General features: G+C 38.1%; 1 protein-coding gene across 1 annotated transcript; it reads left to right on the top strand.

Moving 5' to 3' along the window:
* The first annotated feature begins 204 nt into the window (after positions 1-204).
* cab39l (calcium binding protein 39 like) lies at positions 205-19,408 on the top strand. Its single transcript, XM_088912653.1, has 9 exons — positions 205-368; positions 8,191-8,323; positions 10,066-10,230; positions 10,995-11,113; positions 11,794-11,962; positions 14,048-14,107; positions 14,798-14,863; positions 16,199-16,342; positions 16,847-19,408. Exons 2-9 carry the CDS (start codon positions 8,222-8,224, stop codon positions 17,024-17,026), a joined length of 1,005 nt encoding a protein of 334 aa, XP_088768779.1. The 5' UTR covers positions 205-368; positions 8,191-8,221; the 3' UTR covers positions 17,027-19,408.
* Positions 19,409-20,575: the final 1,167 nt, after the last annotated feature.

Genomic DNA, 20,575 nt, shown 5'->3' with positions numbered 1-20,575 from the left:
ACCAGAACGCGACCGGGGGAAGAAAATGTGCAATATAAATAATTTGATGCACACAAGAATACAGCTATATCAATGGCCTCCCGACATACAGCGCCACATACAGTAAAATTAACCTAATAGTAAATAACACCCATCCGCTAAGTGTACAATGAAATAGGCGATATGAAATTATGCACTGCCTTCTTAAGACGGGCCACGCCGTGCTATTCGCTCATACACACATTCCTCTGACGTTGAGCTCAGTGTACACACAGCTGGTGTGACTAGAAAAAGCTGTTCGGTTACATTGAGAAGAGGGACAGCCAAGGCAGGAGGCTGCCGAGTGGAAAACACACATACACAGCCAAAATAAAATAAAATCGTTCGCTGTAAGTACCAGCCGCTCGTCGGATACGATTGCCAGCGTTGGTGCCTGTAATGGTTGTTGGTCGTGCTGGGTTTTGTTTCCGTCATTCTTTCAAACTTGCGCTGAAAGGATACATTGCAATGAAGCCATGAGCCTGCTTAGTCGTTATCAATCTGTGTTCTGCTGTCTTTCTCTTGGGGCTTGTACAATAGTATTTAACCCTCGGCTTTGCGCATGTCAGGGCTTAGTCCTGTCAAAGGGACCAGAGACCAAATTACAGTTTTGCTCAGAAATACAATCGGTGGTCGGTCGGATTCGCGTTTTATAGTAACTGTTTTAAATGTCGTGTGTCTAGTTTAGACCCCACGGATATGCTGTCTCTAGCATCCCCCCCAGTATCAAAGCTATTCATAATCTTTCCGTACAACTTCTGTTTACGGGATAAGTTGATGCTTATGATTTTCGGTATACAGACATTACTGCAGAACTACAAAACCGATGCCGTGTCGATCCAGTATGGCCAGCTACATACTGTGTCTAGGTCTGTCTTGATAAAGCTGCTTTAATTTCTTTCCACACCTTTGTTCTGTTAATCGTGATAGGAATTGCATATTTCAAACCGAGCAGGGTGAAGGCAAACAAGCGTAAACAAATAATGTTCACGTCCAGTGTTATTTTTCGTTTCACAATATCCGTAACAGCCGGAGAGAAGTGCGTATCCTTGCAAGTGGCCAGTGTAAGTGATGTGGCCTTCACAGGCATGGTTGTTGATACAGTTCCGTTGTACTTAATGGATACAGAGTGTAGGCAGGTAACTGTACAATTCTGATTGACGTGAGATGAATTCCATTTAGGTTTAGATAATACCGAAGACTTTGATGTGTCCATTTGCTGGGAGAAAAACTGTACACATGCTAATATGAGGTTTTAAAAAGTCGGAAAAAACCTTGGATCTTGTTCTAGAGATTAAAATACAAAATAAGTTAAACTGGAGCCATCAGTAACATCTGATTGGATGAATGGCATGTTCTTATCCAAGGTTTCGTATGGTGTTAGAGCTCCATGGTGTATTCATCAGTTTTTACTTTTTTTTAGTAGCTAGCAAGAATGTAAAGTTTATAAACTTCATAAACATCAGAAGACATCTATCACTTTATTAATGTATGCAGATTTTTCAAATAATAAAATATAAGGATTTGGAGTATTGATTAAGGTTTTTGGTGTCATTTTAATTAATTAATCTCTCTTGATTGACGATGAAGACTTAATTTACTTCACTGTTACAGAAGCATTAAATCATTAGAAGCATTAGTAAGACAATCAGGCACAGTGATGAGATGATTTTACACATGGAATATAGATTAAAACGCAGAAAGAACCAATATGCTCTGCATATCAAGAGAATAGTGCCTTTGTGCCCTCGGTATGTGCCCTAGCCTGGACAACATCAGAGCAGTGCCAGAAATTTCAAGCCATGCGAGATGTTACCCATGAAACACCACAACATTAGGCCATTCTCTAACGGATCACGTGTCACCTTGCCAAGATTAATGAGGGGAGCCAAGTGTGATGGTCAGACCAGGAGTTATCTAGTTGCTTCAGAACAGCTTTACCAGTTGCACTGGTAGATGACAACCCTACATGGCACTATGTTGATCAGGAGCTGGGACCTCATCCTCAGTGGGAAAAGAACGTCCTCATGCTGATCAGTTTACAAGATAAGAAGGGGACAGTTATATCTTGGATGCCCAACTCACCTGACTCGAGCCCCACTGAATGTTTCTGGGATGCCGTGAGGCATCTAGGGATCACAGACCAGTGAACGGCACGTGCTTGTCCAGAGCGTATGAGAGAAGTGGAGAAGAATTCCGCAAGATACCCTGTGCAGTCTGGTGCAAAGCATGTGTCACTAATGTACAACTTGCATTGCTTTTACCCGTGCTGCTAGCAGGTGGTCCTCTCAGTAGATCACACCCGTTGATGACCAATGTTAACCACCGTAATGAATTTACCTGTGGGTCATTTCTTTTGTTGCTCAGTGTATTTTGAAACTTCCATTACACTTTCAACACCACACAGGCCTTCTGGTGGTATTCTAGGAATCTGGTAGAACAGTGGAGTTTATCCTTGTTGCTTTAAGGTTTCTCTGTAATGTTGTGCAGGTTTTAATTTTTATTTTAGTTCTTATATCGTGTCTGCCGGTGTCCCAGCTGACTAGTCTTCTAGGCTCCCCGTACAGTTCTTAGGAAGGTGTCTGAAGTTTGAGTTTGTCTGCATGATATCTGTGGCCTTTGTAAGTGTATCATTAGCCTTCTAGATATGATGATCATGTTCCTTGGTTAAATGGGAATATTTGCAGATGTTTGGATCTTGGATTATATTAAGATTGTTTATCAACATAGAGATACATAGATTTAAATGGGATACCAATGTGGATTTTCTATCTGGTGAATAACCTCTTCAAATCTGAGACGTGTTTCCTCAGAATAGAGTATGTGATTGTACTCATACAGTGTAACCCATGTTTGTTTTAGACTTCAATATGTATATGGTAATTTCCCTACCACCTAATACTATATACTGCAAGGGCAGTCCATCCAGAATATTCTAGGGAAGTTAGGGAAAAATTCTTGGGATCAGTTGTTGGTGCCTCATGTCACATGCAATGGTTTAGCTGTTTAGAAGAGAGTGCAGGAGTTTGGAGAGGGTATTATAATGATTCAGTGATCTGTGGAGGTGTCGTCTATTGAACCTGTGTATGTTTTACAATATTGACGGAATACCCATTAAAACGTTGATGGTAAATATAGACTAAGGTGTCCAGGTGTTGGAGAGACTCCTGAGTGACATCAGTACTTATGATTACTTAAATGTTTTTCAAAATTACAAGAAATGGTGATGTCAGCAAACAAACTAATGTAAGGCCTCGGATCATCTCTAATTATTATAACAACAATAACGTTATTTGTCTCATTCTGTGGAATTAGGTTTTAGAAAAAGTGTAGAATCATCCTGTAAGACGTTGTTAACATATGTTTGTACAGTATTGTTTTTTTTTAATACAAAAACTGCCTGAACTTCATTTGGATGCTAGTCTCTGTGGTACAATGTTTATTAAAACCTAATCAGAACAGAGAAATCTAAATTAGTATGTAAGAAAATGAAAAGGTTAATATAAATTTCTGTTATCCATTAGTGAATTACTACAAAAAGTTTCAGAATAAAAGTTTCAAAATAGAATGATTTCATTTGGTAAAGTACATCCCTTCATAATCCTAAGCCTATCATAATTCCATTCCATTTCTGGGAACCTTTTTACCTTTTTCCTGATCCATGTTGCAAATACAGCCATTTTTATTCAGTCTTATCATTTTTATTACAGATGCAAGATGTGTTTATCATATTAAACAAGAACAAACATTAAGCTTTTGTGATTTATTCTTTTATCATCAGTCGTGATTTGTCTTAATTATTAATGGGGCCACAAAGTCTTAAGGAAAGTATTTCGGACTGCTGTATGATCTGATTATTCAGACTGAGCTCTCTAAGCCATGCTGATGGAGTAGTAGTAGAACAGCTGAGTTTGTACTAATGTCCCAAATAAAGCTCTTAGAAATACAGACTAAAATGTAGCAATGTGTTATATGATTTCTCAGTTTGTACAAAATTAGTAACACTTAACCACAAAACTTAAGTTCACATTATAAATGCTAGAAATATTCAAGTACTCTGGCAGTGTATCAGGTACAGTGTGATACCATCTGTATAACTGAGCATTCTCATTTAATGACAACAGCCTTGCTATAATAAACAAAAATGGCTACATGATAGCCCCTGTTTAGAATTCTGTCAGCTTTTGTAGCATGGGAGAGAAGAAAATAAATATATATATAAAAATGTAAATATATATTTAAATTTAGTCATTTTACAAATTGTATGGTTGTGAAGCTGAAGTCACAGTTACAAATGAGATGGCAGTTTTAGACATCTTAGGTATTAGTTTAATAAGTATCTTTTAAGTGCTGTATATTATACATATAACACTTGCATTGCTGTGCTAGGATAAAATTATTTTTGCTATTAAAATTGAATGAAGTAATTTCCGTGTTATCTTCCTGTCTGTATTGCAACAGTGTTCCTGAGGGAAGGCAAAGTCTGTGTTCTGAGAGATTCTGAGGCTGAGGGAGGTTTTGAAGTAGTATTTTGTATCATTTACCTTTTGGCTCTCTGTCACACAGAACCTGGATATGTCAGAGACTGTAAACATGACTTAAGTCCAGCCTCTGTTTCCTTCTGTTTTAATGATTATGATTGAGTAGGTGTTTGGATCAGAGTCAGTGTTTTATTATCGGCAAACTGTAATACTGTGCGTTTTGTTCTCATTGGACTGATGTCTCACACCTGTTGTCCACTACAGCAAGATTCTTCACTCAGATTGCTCCAGGAGAATGACCAGCCGTATAAATAGGTCCAAATGGAATAAAATAGATAAAAGTGGCAATTAAAATGAAAAACAATAAAGTCTTTTAGGATTCTGAAGCAGTGCCAGATTGAAGTTAGTAAGGCTGGCACAAAATCATACAAAGTATGAATCAAATTCAAAATCATGAATTTTCATTCGCAATTACTTACTAGTTATGTGGCATCTGCAAATGCATTATGGAGCAGGGAAGTTTAACTCCATTAGAAACTTCAAGACTGCTGGTTTCAGTGCAAGGGTTTTCTCATGCCTTTTTAGATTATGGAAGCAAGCAGGAAGGGTAATCTTTTAATATTATTTACCTTCCTAGAACTGGCACGTCTAAGAAATAGGTTTGGGAGTGTTGGATATAAAGCTTTGTCAGCACAGGTATCAATAGCCAGGTCCAGTAATTCAAATGGAATGTAGTAATCAGTTATTTTAATCAAACATTCGTAGTTATACATTTACAGCATCGTTTTAAAAAGCATTTGGATAGAAAGGTTAATCAGATGAAACAGATATTTTATTATGAAAACCTTGTCCACTCAAGACTTGCTTTTGTTTTCCTCCTAATTAACGTACCTGAAAGTAAATTCTTTCAGTTAATGAAAGGATATGCGGCTACAAAACTCTTTCCTCATTTGTGTATATTGCTAATTTGAGTTCATAGTCCAGCCACATGGCCATATAAAACCACCTGGATTTAGATACAGCTTTCACCATTCTTACCTACACATTTCAAAATGTGTTTACTGAGAAAGTTTTGTGTTACTTCTATATACTGTATCAGCTGTTTTCTGTTGAAAAGCAAAGCAACGTTTTGGGACTTAATTCAATTACCTTTATAATAAGCACTTCATTAAAAAATAACAATGTATTTCCAATTGTAGGACGTACTTAAGACTTGGGATTTGTGATCAAATCTGGCTTGATTTGAGGGTTTTTAAGTTCAGAAACTCTCGCTATATGTCTGTGAGACTGGCCGTTCTCTAGCTTCAGAAGGGGAAGCTTGTGGGCTCTCAGGGCTGGGACTTTTTCTCTTGCACCACATTCTTGACAGGTTTTCAGGTTGAGACACAGGACTTCCTGGTGTAGTGGCATAATGGACAAAATACCGAACTACACACTCCCTGGAATTAGAAGTCATATGTTTTCATCCTGTGTTGTATAAATAGCTCTGTGTTTTGAAGAAAGGGATTGAATTTGCTCCAAGAAACTACATTTGCAGTACCTTGTTTTGTCTGGTTACTATTAAATAGACTTAAGTTAATCATAAAAGACACAAAAACACTTTGACTCATGTCTAATATTCAGATGTTATATAATTTTTTTATATTGTGGAATCCCCCAATTATTATTTTGTGTGAATATCAGAAGGTCTTGTTGTGGATTGTGATAACTCTTATTATGCATTTCCATTTTCCCAAGGAATTTTTGTGCAGTGCATTTTTTCTCTAAATCCAGTAAACGTGATTTGTTTACAGTATAAAATTCACTGTGGATCATTGGGCAACTATCTCACTATACCTGTACAGTTAAAGTGATTCTCTATAAAGCACTTGTTATATATTCTTTATATAATACTGTATATAACATATTGCATTTGTTATACGTTCTTTAAAACACATTACAGTCATTTAAATCTTCTACATAACACATTTGGCTCTAGGATATATTACATTACATGTATATTTTAAAGTATTTTTGGAGAGTAGAAAGTATAAAGGTTGATGTGTCAATTACAAATAAAAGACAGTGCAACAGTTGCAAAGCCTTGTGTAGCTGTAAATACTACAGCTGCCCTACATACTGTAGCCACCCTGACCTTAAATATAAAAGCCTGACACCAGGCTACATTTCTCAGACGCCGGGCCTACATTCTGAAGGGTTTAAGTAAGCTGAATTAATTAAGGCAGGTTTTTAATTAAGCTATGGAAATGTGCTTTCGTTGAAGCAAATCTCCATAAATGAAAGTCTCCATGTTTGTGGAAGCATTCCAAACATTCTAGGGTGTGCCTTAAATATTTCAAAGGCACGTTGTTCATGTGTGCATGCTTGTATGTATTCTAACACCTGAACCACAGCTGGATTTCTGTGCAGAAAATAAATCTGGCTGGAATTCGTTAGTTCACTGTAATGTTCAGTGTAGCTGTTCTCGGAATCTCTGTCGGTCCATTTCCAGGCAATGGCTTTTCACTTTGCCTGACAAAAGAGAAGAGACAAAACTGCTAACCAAGGAACAAATAACCTGATGGGCAACAGACACGAACATTTTTATATTCACTATTAGGCCTGAGCTTTGAAAGACAGAAACGCTTGTATGTGTGCAAATAAGGAACTTGAAAACTTAAGTCTTTTTTTTACAGCAGAGGTGTCCAAATTCGTTTCAGAAAGGCCAGCACTCTACATTTTATATGGAAACATGGAAATAATGCATTGCTGAAGACCTGGAAATATGTAATTTCCAAATTAGTAAAGAACCTGTTTAATAAGGTTGCTTAGAAGTGCTGTAAATGAAACGGACATTATATCAAGTCTGTGATTAGTAGATTGTTATTCCAACCAAGATGAAAAATGATTGTGAAAATGTTTACTTCTTAAAAGCCGACATCCAGGCAGGTGTTGTGAGAATCTAAGCCATAGGGCTGCATTTTTATTGTGGGCTTAAAGGTGACCACATCGCTATCCTTATCCTAATGGATATTTTACTATACAGGAAAAATACAGAAAATGAAAACACTGTGATTAATGTCTGTGTGCAAATAAAAAGAAAATTCTTAATTTCGTAAACATTGCAAGTTTTCTGTCAAGTTAGATTTGAAGTTTGGTCAGGTAAAGCTGAAAAATTCAAAGAGCTGTAGAGATGAATGGGGAAAATAATGTGCTTCAGAAAGTTCACTAAGAATAACATGGCATGCATGAATTCTGTGTATTGAAAGGTTTATGGAGTGTTTTAGAAATAATAAATGTGACTTCACCCGCTTGGCTGAGGGGATAAGGAGGCTGGGAATTGACCAAGGGGCCGCTGCAGAAGTGGAGAAGGGACACAAAACAGCTATGTGAAGGAGAGATAGGGATTACTTATAGTATTAATAATGTTTCAGGTGAGGAAATGACGTCAGGAGTGACTATGAATTATTGACTGTTGAGGCTGGTTGAACTTGGCTGTTGTCATCCCTCCTGAACTTTCGTTACGTGCTTCATTAAAGATCTTTCTCAGTGTTATGGTCTTGTATCACCCGATCTTGTCCGTTTTGCTTCCGGTCTTAGTTTGAAAATGAATTCTTGGCTGTTGAACAGAAACCTTCCTCAACAGGAGGCTTGAGAGGATTCAGTTTTCCCAATTCAATTCACTCTTTTTTTGTTGTCTTTCTCGCTGCAGGTACTGAAGTGAGGCACAGCAAGCAGTCAAAATGCCGCTGTTTGGTAAATCTCACAAGAGCCCAGCTGATATTGTGAGGATTTTAAAAGAAAACCTGGCGATTTTAGTGAAGCAGGATAAGAAGACAGAAAAGGTAAATCAGTATAAGATCTTATGTATGCCAAATGCTGTAGCAGGGTAGTGCTGGTTAAAAACCCTGGGCTCTCATTCGCCCTCCAGAGTTGGCTGTCGCCATGGCAGCATTGAAGTGGTCCCAGTGGCACTGCTGATTGGATCATGGTAAAATGAACTGGGTGCTTTATGTCTGGCTGCAGAAAAGTGTCTCACTGAGGCTGGCTGGGATTCAGTGAGGCCTTGTGACACGAGAGATGTAAATGGCCTTGAGTCGGGCTGTAGGCTGAGCTGTGTTCATTCCCCAGCGTGGCAGAAATCTGTTCGGATGCTGTTTTGTCAGCAGCGCCCACAACTGAGGCCAAAGTGAAATAGTAGAATATTTAAAATAGGATATTTTAAAAGGGAAAAACACATTTTTCTTCAGAAGTAAGGTATCTTGTTTTTACAGTGATTTGTTTTCCAGGATGAAATTTTAATGTACCCTTTACTCAGTGACCTACAGTACATTCGGCCTTGTGTGAACTCACATCTCACATACAAAAAAAGCCCTGCAATGCGTGTGACAGCAATGAGAATACTGATGCCCAAGTCAAGATGTATTGTATGTGGAAAGCGTTGAGGAAAACCATCTGCTGTATATTCTAATTCAGCAGTAGGCACATGTTTTCATATCATATTTCATATCAGCTCCATAGGAAACGACATGAGGGAAATTACGTTAATAAGTCAGTTGTTTCTATTCCGGGATGTATTTTACACACTGTTGTAAAAGTAGCACTGTGGCTCTGCTTGATCTCTAATTTACAAGGGTCTGTGAATGTAATTATCAGAAGATTCAGGTTAAAGGGTGCTATTTATAGATATAGTGATTTGAACTTGTCTACTATTCCAGTGATGTGTTCTTAAAAATCAGTTAATCTGATCCCTCTACAATGCTGTTCCTTTTGTAGTCATACTGTATCAAATGCATCTCTCCACCTAGTGGTGACTGGTGGTAAAACATCATTTCAGTCATGGGCAACCCAGCATGGGGTTTCATAAGGACAGAAGAATTTGTCTTTTAACCAAGTCCTGAGGTTTTTGCTGTTCATTTTTTGTATCAGTTGTTGCCCCTGTTGTACGCATATTTAATTTGATAGCTAAAAAACAACAACAAAACCCTGTAATAACGAAACAAGGTTGATTGCTCTGAAGTTTATGTCTTGACTAAACAGCTAATTGTTGAGCCTTATCTGTAACTGGCATATGGCTGACAGGCAACATTGATCACTCTTCCCAGAACCAGTGTGACTTGGATTTCCTTCTTTACAGTACCTAATTGGGCTTCCAGTAAGTCTTTGTGCTTTAGTTATTTTGCCATGGGTATTTAAGAGATCTTGTACAAATATTATTTCAGCATCAAAAATAACTATGGACTTGTACATTGTCTGAAACACAAAATGACTGCAATTCAAATGTTAATGTTTGTTAAAAAAATACCTAATACTTGGGTATTTAGTGATGTTAATTATGGTTTTATCACACAGAGACTATTCAAACACAGTAGTGGTCTAAGGGGAGGGGATGTTACTTGAAAATAAACAGAGAAGAGCATTATTAGGTGACAGTTCAGCATGACTGAACTGCATGACAAGGGGCAAGCTAATTGAATCAGTCCCTTAAAAAATAGGTGTTGTGCCGAAGTTGTTTGATATGCAGAGGTATGAATAGCAAATTCTTTGTATAATACCTCTATCTTCACTGTTTGTTTTTTGACGCCAGGCTTCGGAGGAAGTATCTAAGTGTCTGGTGGCAATGAAGGAGATTCTGTATGGCACTAATGACAAGGAGCCTCACACAGAGACAGTGGCCCAGCTGGCTCAGGAGCTATACAATAGCGGGCTTCTCATCTCTCTGATTGAAAACCTACAGGTCATAGATTTTGAGGTATGACAACACTCAGTCTCTATCGTGTCACTGTTGTAATTACTTATACAGATGATTTCTGCTTTTTGGTAACTTCAAAGTAAAAGCATATTTTACAGATGCATTGTTTGGTATCAGTGGGATTTCCATCATTAAAATAAGAGACTCAATATTTTTTACAACACAGCTCAAATGGAAGGAACCTAATAGGAATCCACTATAAAGAACCATCTCACAGAAGTGTGAACATAAGCTAAATGCTTGAGCTGAGGCCATACAGTCACATCTTACACACATTAATGTACAATGAACCCTCAGCCTCAACGACAGGAGGATCTTTGACCCACTATAATATCAGTGATAAATGGTGAATATTGTCATTTTGGAAAATAATTTGGAATCTTTCATAGTAATTCTGAACAAATAGGTTTCTGCAGGGCATTTCATTAACATTTGTATTTTATTAGTATTGTGGTGCAGTTTTATGAATGTAAGAATTGAGAGAAGGCTACTCAGCACACTGTGGCACAACATAAGCCTGAACAAATTGACTTTTAATAAACTTGTTAAAGTAAAAGAAGCTCCAGCAGTGAATGTGTCTTTAAATGTTAACTTTATAGAGAAAATAAGATTAAGCATTATGCATGTAGCCTTGAATCCCTACAAAGAGTGTTATTTGCAATGATTAAACAGTGAAATGTGGTAATTAAACTGTGTGGCTACTTTACCAAACTGCAGAATACTCAGTGACTGTTTTGCCTTCTCCGGGCTTTCATGTCCAACAGGGGAAGAAAGATGTCTGCCAAATTTTCAATAACATCCTCAGAAGGCAGATTGGTACTCGCAGTCCAACGGTGGAGTATATCTGTTCCCATCAGCCAGTATTGTTCATGCTGTTAAAGGGGTGAGGTTAATTTTATTCTCCTTATATTCTGCTAGAATATAATAACAGAGCAATGCAGTCTTGATTGTGACAGCTCAAAGCCCATTCGAAAGGGACACATCAGATACCACCTTTATTAAAACAGCTTTGTGATCCATGATTGTCCAGCTGGCAGGTAGACCACGACAAATGCTGAGATTTTAAAAAGTCATGATTCATTTAATTTTTAATGTGATAGAACCATGGGCTAAAAGACATTTGCAAAAACATGTTGAAATTGCTCTTCAGGATTAAAAGTTTGATGAGATTTTTTTGGGCTTTTTTGTGGTTGTTCTTTTCAGTCGCTGCTATGGTTAACATGCAAAGGAATTTCATAAGGAACAAGGCAATACTGTACAGAACACTGTGAACATAATGAATTGTGTACCTGTGTATCATGAGAGCATTGGTCTCTGTTTATTTTTATACTGTACAGGCCCAGACCTTTTCTGCCACCTCATAAATAATAAATGCTATTTTGCTCATGAAATTAATTAAAAATAACTTCTCAAAAGGCCCATTAAAACCCCAGACTTTGATGCGGCATACACTTGTCCTGTGTCAGTTTCGGGTATTGGATGGTGCAATATTACTGATGGTTAAAAGACGCAAGTGCAGATGAATAAAGTGTGGCACTATGGTGCTCTTATTGATCTTGTCAGCTATGAAACGCCACAGGTGGCTCTGAACTGTGGCATCATGCTGAGAGAGTGCATCAGACACGAGCCCCTGGCCAAGATTATTCTGCACTCTGAGCAGTTCCGGGACTTCTTCAGCTATGTGGAATTGTCAACATTTGACATCGCCTCTGATGCATTTGCTACATTTAAGGTAAGCTATTTAGCAGGCATGAGGGAGGGATGATGCTGAACTTAACATTTTCCATTTGCGCTCTCTTCCTAGGCTTTGGGAAGTGGTGTTTATCTGAAGGATCAGATATTCTCTCCTCTCTCGAGCCTTGGTGCTAGTTTGCCATACAGGGTTTTACAGTATCAGCCACTGTGCCAGTTTTATGTAACATGAGAATAGTTCAAACCAGTTAGTTATTAAGTGCACTCTTGTAGCTCTTCTTTTGTGATTCAAAAGGTGAGCTTTTAGTGTCTCTGTGTGACACTCCTTGTCATTAGTCATTTTTTCACCTAGCTACATTTTCCAAAATTAATTCTTAGACATGTTAATGACACTTCAAGGAAAATGCCTCCCCATATTGATCAGTTGTAATGCTTTCGACCTGTTTCAATCTTTACTGCTCCCTTAATATGTATTAAGGGTCTCATGGGCACTATATTTTAAAACTGAGTAATGCCATAGTATTACTAATTACTCTTAAATACTGTAGTAACACCAACTCTTTCATTTCCCTATTAATATTGATATCTTGTTTTGCTTGTTTGCTATATTGCATACTGGAGGTCATTTTTATCAAGTTTATAATCACACTTATTCTGTGTTATACTATATGCCCTATTTCAAATTTCTAGTTGGTATTGTAAGTCCAGAAAATCTGTTAATCTTTTAAATGCCCTAAAGCACGGCTGCGATGTACAGGAGAGCAAACAGGCCCTGGCTAACCAATCCCAACCCTCCCCCCCGTGGGCTGAGCCAATCATGTGCTGCTTCCTGTGGAATCAAGGACACGATTGGCTAGTGATATGACACGAGCTCAAATGTGCGATGGCTAAGCCAGATTGGTTCTGAAACTTCTCTTTTCAAATTGAAAAAAAAATTAGAAAATCGCTAAGTATCTTCTTGGGAGCAAAGTACCTTCATGGGTTGAGCTACTCAGTACTTCTTGGAGTCCAGTTTCTGAAACTTAAAAAAATCTATGGAAATGTCTCATGACATGAGAGGACACATTCGAGTTACTAAAATAGGAGACCCTGCTCTTCTCAAGTGATATGTCGCTATGAGAACACTGCGCACGGTGTTTTATCCCCAAAACTTTCTCTGGCTATAATTATTATTAGAGATAATAATAATTATAGTAATAAACCATTATTATAAGATCATGTTTTTTCACATCTCACATCAAAATAGAATAACAACATGGGTTGAATTAAAACAAGTATTATTGTGTTGTTTAATTAGTGTTTGAATCAACCTGTAGTACATGATATGCCTGGGTGAGCTAGAGCTCGAAGCCCTTGGTTTCCTCCACGAGGAGCTGCAGTTCACTCAGGTCAATTGTCCTAACCTCCCAATTAATGGGGCACTTCACGCATCAGACCACGATACTCCAACCCTGCTCTGCCACTGATCCGGTGCTCTGTCATTGAGCTGCCTTCAGACTGAGATAGTGCGCTCACCAGTACTAGTCTGCGTCACAGAAGGATACTCTGACTGAATCCGCCTCATTCTGTAGATCCCTTGTCTGCCTGTCAGCAGCCCATCTCCTGCTCTGCACCGGATCAGTGGGGCGGTTCCCTACCAGAATCCCGTACAGCAGCACAGTTCCCTTGTCTGCATCAGTCCTGAAAGCTGCGCTCGCTACCAATCCTGCCAGATCTTCATCTCCATCCTCCTTCCACTATCTCCACCTGTCTTTATCCTGCCTCAGCCATCCCTGCCTGACTCCACTTTTCTCTTTCCTTTTTGCACTTGGATCCTCTAGCCTGTCAGCAAGATATGTCTGTCTCCAACCAGCCTTATAACACCACACAGTTGTATGCTGTGTATAGCAAGAGAAAGGGATATTTCTGGGGGTAATACTATAATAATGCTTCAGTTGCGCAGTGTGATAAAGCAAACAGACAACACAGAATATTTATGTTGAAATGTGTGTTTTATATGGAAACAATTATGTAGATCCCTTAAAAATGTAATCCATTGGCACTGTGTTGAAGGCATTGCTTCTGTTATATATGACCCTAAAATGTTTTAACAGATTTTAAATGTTTGATGTTTCTTCTTTCACAGGATTTACTTACAAGACACAAGGTTTTGGTTGCAGAATATTTAGAACATAATTATGATGCGGTAAGTAAGAATATTACATCTTCAGACCATTAAGCAAAAAAGGCCTTTATATGATTTTTAAGGGCTGGACATATTTAAGGGAAACATTTGCTCAAGAGGGGAAGCAGATCAAAAAATGTAAAGATTTTCAACAACTGTGAGCATTTTGTGCTAATTTGTGTGTTGAAGAAATGCTAACTCCTGTACCTGCAGCAAGGTGATTCTGATCACACATCATGTGGAGCAGGTGTCTAGCTTAGCTCTTAACGATGTATTGCACCAATTCTCAACTGGATAGGAGCAGCTGTAGCTGCTTTTCCCAGCTCATACCATGCTACTGATCTACAGGGAGCTACACAGCCTGCTGTCTGTATAGAGTTTTATTGTATGTTCTCCCCATGTTTGCAGAGGTTTCCTCCAGCTGCTTGGTTTCCTCCCACAGTCCAAAGACATACTGTACATACTGGCAGGTTAATTCGATTCTTGGAAAATTGACCCTAGTTGTGTGTGTGTGCCCTGTGATGGAATGGCATCCTGTCCAGGGTGTACCCTGCCTTGCACTCGTTGCTTGCTAGGATAGGCTCCGGCTCCCTTCCGACCCTGTATAAATTAGAAAATGGTTATAAAATGGATGGATGTAAAGAAATACTAATTTGTTCTGAAAGACACCAGGGACTGTATTTTCACTGTCATGGTTTTGTTTCTTACTAGGTGTTTGCAGACTATGAAAAACTTCTGCATTCAGAGAACTACGTGACAAAGAGGCAGTCATTAAAGGTATTTTCTTCCCTGGCTAGTTATAACTTATTTCTCAGATATCACTTGTTTTCTTAGAAGTTCTAAGCAGGAACCCTACGAATCAAAAGAAACCTAACGATTTATCTTTGTGTATGTTTTTAGAAAAAATATATAGATTTTGGATTCTGATTAAATGACTGACCATGAGACATTTGAGTAAGTTTAATGGTTTCAGAAGCACTAAATCACCGTGTTAGTGACAGAGTTTGTTAGGCATAGGCAATTTTACCTGTTGCATGTTTACACTAGTGAAAATCAGGAGAAAAAACTCACAAAGGAATCAATTTGCCCCAGTCTTCAAGAGAATAGTGCCCTTGTGTATGTTGGAAGCTAGACTCAATAAATTTTATTGAACAGCCACCAGGTTTTGTCTTTATTTTAATTTGCAAAAGGGGACAGCCAAACAGTCTGTCAATGTTAAGGCTCAATCTGGGTGACCACAAGTCACAACACCTCTCCCAGATCAACACATTATCATGCTCCAGCTTCGTGATTGGATTTGCACTGTTTCCACCTCTGCAGCCAGGCTGGGGCAACAGCTGGCTCATCAGCAGCTGAGCTGTGTGGAGGTGGCTCCGCAGTCATCATGTGTGGGCTGGGCGATGGGAGCTTCAAGAAACTAATGGGCTAGTTAGGAATGTGCTATCGACCCCCAGCTGTAGAGATTGATGGTACATTGACAGCACAACGTTACATTGATCATTTCTGCTTACTTTCTTATGAGATAAGAACTATTAGGTTGTGGTTGCACTTCCTATTAGACTTCAGTTCTGATGAAAGTTTGTGGGACAATATGAAGCACGCAGAACTCATAGTCCTGTAAACAGACACGTACTTGTGCAGGATACACTGTACAAGCGAAGTTCAACAGTGTCTTACAAAAGAGCTGCAATGTGGTGCAAAGTATATGTTGCAGATGTACAGCTTGTATTACTTCCAACAGTGGCCACACAAGCTACTAACCTGTGATTTTAACAGATGTTCCCCTGTTAATCAGCCCTGTTGATGGTAAATACTAATCAGCATAATGAATTAATCTGTTTCTTGCCTGTTCAATACTCTCAGTGCACCTTTTACAAAAAAAACGTTGTATCAGTAGCTTTAGGATTTTTTTATTTCTAAGTTTATTTGATGTTCAGTATATGTATTTTGGGTTGCTAATCTCATAAAGCCCGTTTGTGTAAAAAGGACCTTGATTCTAAAATACATCAATATTTGTATCCAGGATTGTATTCACAAAGACATACTTTTACTATCTGAGCAAAAGCCAAAACAGTTTGTGTTGTTTGCAAATGTTTTGTGTTTCTCTACAAGCTTTTAGGAGAGCTTCTCCTGGACAGGCACAATTTCACTGTGATGACAAGGTACATCAGCAAGCCTGAAAACCTCAAGCTGATGATGAACCTTCTCCGCGACAAGAGTCCCAATATACAGTTTGAGGCTTTCCACGTGTTCAAGGTAGGAAATGCTAACTGAAACCCTTAGCCCAGCTAGTGCAGCGAACCAGTAATTGCACAGAACGATCTGCTGAAGCTAACTGATTGGGAGAATATCAGCAGATAAGCAGACACCTGAAAAATAGTGAAAATAAAGAACATGGGTTGAGCACGTTGAATATTTGTTTCTGGCTTCCAAGCTAGTTTCACTCACTGTGTTCTGGAAGGACTGTATCCTACGTGGGACACTAAAAGCAGCTGTCCTGCAGGTTCTGTGAACTCATTTACATAAACAAATATTGAAGTGTGGATGAAATACTTATTATTTCAGCAGCTCCATAACCTGGACAGAACAGAGAGCAAAACATGGCTAAAGCCACAGTACCAGTACACAGACCACACGGAAAAACCTGGGCAAATGGGAACAGTTTGTGTTTAGTCGGACAAACTGTCCGATGTGTATACTTTGACACCCCTGGAATACACGGAGGAAGAGCTTTGCTCATGTGCGTTTGTGTCTCTTCAGGTTTTCGTGGCCAACCCCAACAAAACACAGCCCATCGTAGACATCCTGCTGAAGAATCAGACTAAGCTGATCGAATTCCTCAGCAACTTCCAGAAGGATCGAACGGATGACGAGCAGTTCAACGACGAGAAGACCTACCTTATCAAACAGATCCGGGACCTGAAGAAACCTGCCTCATAGACTTTTTCACAACACTGCGAACACCTTTTTATTAAAAAAAATTGCAAACTTTTTTCCAAGTCCATTAAGCTTACAAAGAAAAGGTTTCCAATACAGATCACTGTATCTGTTTTACTTTCATAAACCTACACCATTAGTTACCATTAGTGCCACCAGTTCCAGTTCTGGTTCAATTTGTTTTGATTTTCTACTCTCAAGGGAGAACCGAAGGTTATAATAACTTAACCTCATCTGGAGCTATAACTCCCTCCCTAGGGTTTAAAGTTTAATGGCTGATCATCAATGGAGAAACCAGCAGGACCCATATTACCAGCAGCCTACTAATGAAATCAATGTTTGCATCATGCTGCCTGCTGTTAGGCTATTTTAAGTCCATTTAATTTCTGTTAACACTCCTGGACTTATGGCAGTCAAAACACAGGCTACTATTAAAATCTCAATCCATGGTTAGTGAATGTACATTTAAAGAAAGATGCAATACTAACTTTTTGTAGGGAGAGCAGAAGGGATAGACTGATTCGTTATCTGCAGTGCGTGTTCATTGTGTATGTGTGTGAGACATCTATCATGATACCATTTTGAGACTAGCATTCTTTTTCTCTTTGGATTGTTGTACTTGTGGAAACAGGGCTTTTATTAGTAGATTTGAAGCTTTCAAAAAAAAACATAACAAAGAAAAACCTTCACCAGCTGACTAGTTTACAAATTTGTTTGAGTATGTTACTTATTAAAAAGCGCAGGCACTAGCCTGAACAATTCACAATATTATAAATGTGGCTTTGAAAAACAAGAAGTTGATGAAATTGCCAGTACAAAAGAAAACTAATGCGTTTATAAACCTAAGTAATATTGATCTTATTTAACTCAAAATCTAACATTTTAATTATTTGTTCTCTTTGCTGGACACTGAAGGTGGCAATGTAGATAGACTTTTGTTTGCTCTAACTTTTAAATCTTTTAACTGTATATCTTCTTTTTGTTAAATTGGGCTGTATCGCAATATTTTTTGAAGTATTTACATTTTGCCTTCATGTGTATAAAATCTCGTTTGACACATTTAGGAATTGCTGTGTAGAGTGGCAGATGATTTCATGACTACCTTTTAAGCGGCTTTGTTTTCCAGTGCAAATAAGAAGCAAATGAGAATATTATTTTATGATTGGTATTTATATGCGTGATTTGTAATATTGTGATTTTTCTTAGCTTTTTCTGATTATTTAGAAACAGGCAGAAAATGTGTCTTTCTAAAACAAAAAGCTTCAGAAAGGTGAGGACACAAATTCAAAAAGGTGCCTTCTTTGCTTATGTAACACCTATTCTTTAGGGGGAGCTTAATATAAATTAAGTACTTTTATTTTTATTGTATTAAGCGATGAACCCCTCAAGCGTCATTTTCTCAAATTCTGTAATTCCAAAGTGTTTTGCTTTAAAGCCAATTTTGAAATGAAAAACATACATTTGTAAAATATTTCAGCGCACAATGTGAATAAGGTGACCAGGAGTAGTTCTTGCTGACAGAAAAATGTTAGCCTGCCGACATCGTGCCAGAACATGAACACGACTACCAGAAGTAGTCCTTATTAAACGCAAAAAAAATATTTTAAACTGGCTTGGACCACAAACACAGTTTTAGCTGAATGTCATTTCTAATGCAGAGTGAAAACAAACATTCCCTTTCACATAGATGTAAAAATGTGATAATTCAGTTGTGCATGATAAAGACGTAATACATTATTTCCAAATTTCGATTTTTTTTTTTAGAAAAAAAAAAGTCGGCGAATTTATTCCCAATGTTTTATGAAAAACTCTGCATGTGATAAGAGGATGGGTACACAAAAGGTTATCATATGGCTGCTTTATACCTATAAAAAGGTTCAAATGGAGAATGGCACAAGAATGTGAGCCAAAAGGGGGAAAGTAGAAGTTAATGCCATCTCCATAAAGCTCAACTCGCCAAACACTCCTTTCTTCTCTCTTTATAGTGTGTAATCAACATCTACAAGCTCCTTATTTTATGTACAGGTATATTCTATACATAAAAGGATTGTTAATGGTGAAGCATACTGTATGGCTAGCTTTTTAAAAAGAAATGTTTATTTCTTATCCATATTACAGAGGACACTAGCTCTTAAAGTCTAACTGAGAAAATTAAATCAAGGTGGTCCCACCTGAGACCGACATGCTAATTTATAGCCTGTACCCGAGCCAACATAAAACAGAACACTCCAGTTGAGATCTTAAATATATATTTCCATTGCAGAAATAAAGTTGATCATTTTTGTTGTGAAATTTCATTTTAAGTCACCACACTGTTGTATATTTCCACCTAATGTTAGTGTACCACATCACTGATGAAAGACAATAAAAGATTACCACCCTCTGTGCTTGATTGCTATTCTTTCATACCAAAACCAGATACCTGCTTTGTCGATGTACTGAGCTACTTTTGTTCTTTAATTTAAAAAACTACAGCCACATTTCAGGTAATCTTAGTACGATAAAGAAAAAAGTCCACAGCAAACACTACAACATGAGAATTTGGATTGTAAAGAACAACACGAGCTATGTTTTGTACGTTCAAAAACGGCAAATTTGTTACATTTTTCTATAGTTTTTAAAGCTGGGAGTGTTAAAAGAAAGGAAGATAAGAACATTACACTGCCTTGTGGATTCTTATGATAATAATAATAATAATAATAAACTTTATTTTATATAGCACCTTTAAAGGTGGCTTCTCAAAGCGCTTTACAGGATGACAATAACAATAAATAAGAAGACTACAACAATAAATAAGAAGATTTCACAAGATAGGAGACAATTATAATTACAACAATACAACAATAACAATAGAGGAGACCGTGGAAGGTGGTATTAAGAAGAGCAGAGGGGTGAAGAATGGAACCAGTTAAGTAAAGGCTTTTCTGAAGAAGAAGGTTTTGAGTCTGGATTTGAAGGAGTTTAGAGAAGGTGACTCTCTAATATCCTTGGGCAAAGAGTTCCAGAGCTTGGGGGCATAGCAGGAGAAGGCCCTGTCGCCCATATAATGTAGACGGGCTTGGGGGACAGTAAGGAGGGCAGAATTTGAAGAGCGGAGGTTGCGAGGTGGGGAGTAGGGCAATAAAAGTTCAGACAGGTATTGAGGTGCCAAGCCATGTAAAGCCTTATAGGTGAGCATGAGGATTTTAAAGTCTACGTGGAATTTGACCGGAAGCCAGTGCAAGGACTCCAGGATAGGAGTAATGTGAACACTTGCACTAGACCTGGTCAGGATTCTGGCTGCTGAATTTTGGACATACTGCAGCTTGTTCAGAGTAGATTTAGATACCCCAGGGAGTAGAGCATTGCAGTAGTCAATTCGAGAGAATACAAATATGTTGATCAGCTTTTCAGCCACAGTTAATGATAGCATAGGGCGTAGTCTTGCGATATTTCTAAGGTGAAAAAAAGATGTTTTGACAGTATGCTGTACATGTGGGTCGAATGTTAAGCCAGAATCGACTATAACCCCAAGGTTTTTCAATTTTGATTGAAGCTCAAGTACAGAGCCAT

This window comes from Atractosteus spatula, chromosome 4 (genome assembly GCF_055471065.1).
Source record: "Atractosteus spatula isolate fAtrSpa1 chromosome 4, fAtrSpa1.hap1, whole genome shotgun sequence".
NCBI lineage: Eukaryota > Metazoa > Chordata > Actinopteri > Semionotiformes > Lepisosteidae > Atractosteus > Atractosteus spatula.
Note: the sequence above shows the minus strand (reverse complement) of the source record. Positions and strands in the feature narration are given on the sequence as shown.

Coding starts and splice junctions, on each gene's coding strand:
- cab39l (XM_088912653.1), top strand. CDS start 8,222: ATGCCGCTGTTTGGTAAATCTCACAAGAGCCCAGCTGATATTGTGAGG. Junction 10,231..10,994: donor TACAGGTCATAGATTTTGAG/GTATGACAACAC, acceptor CATGTCCAACAG/GGGAAGAAAGATGTCTGCCA. Junction 14,108..14,797: donor TAGAACATAATTATGATGCG/GTAAGTAAGAAT, acceptor GTTTCTTACTAG/GTGTTTGCAGACTATGAAAA.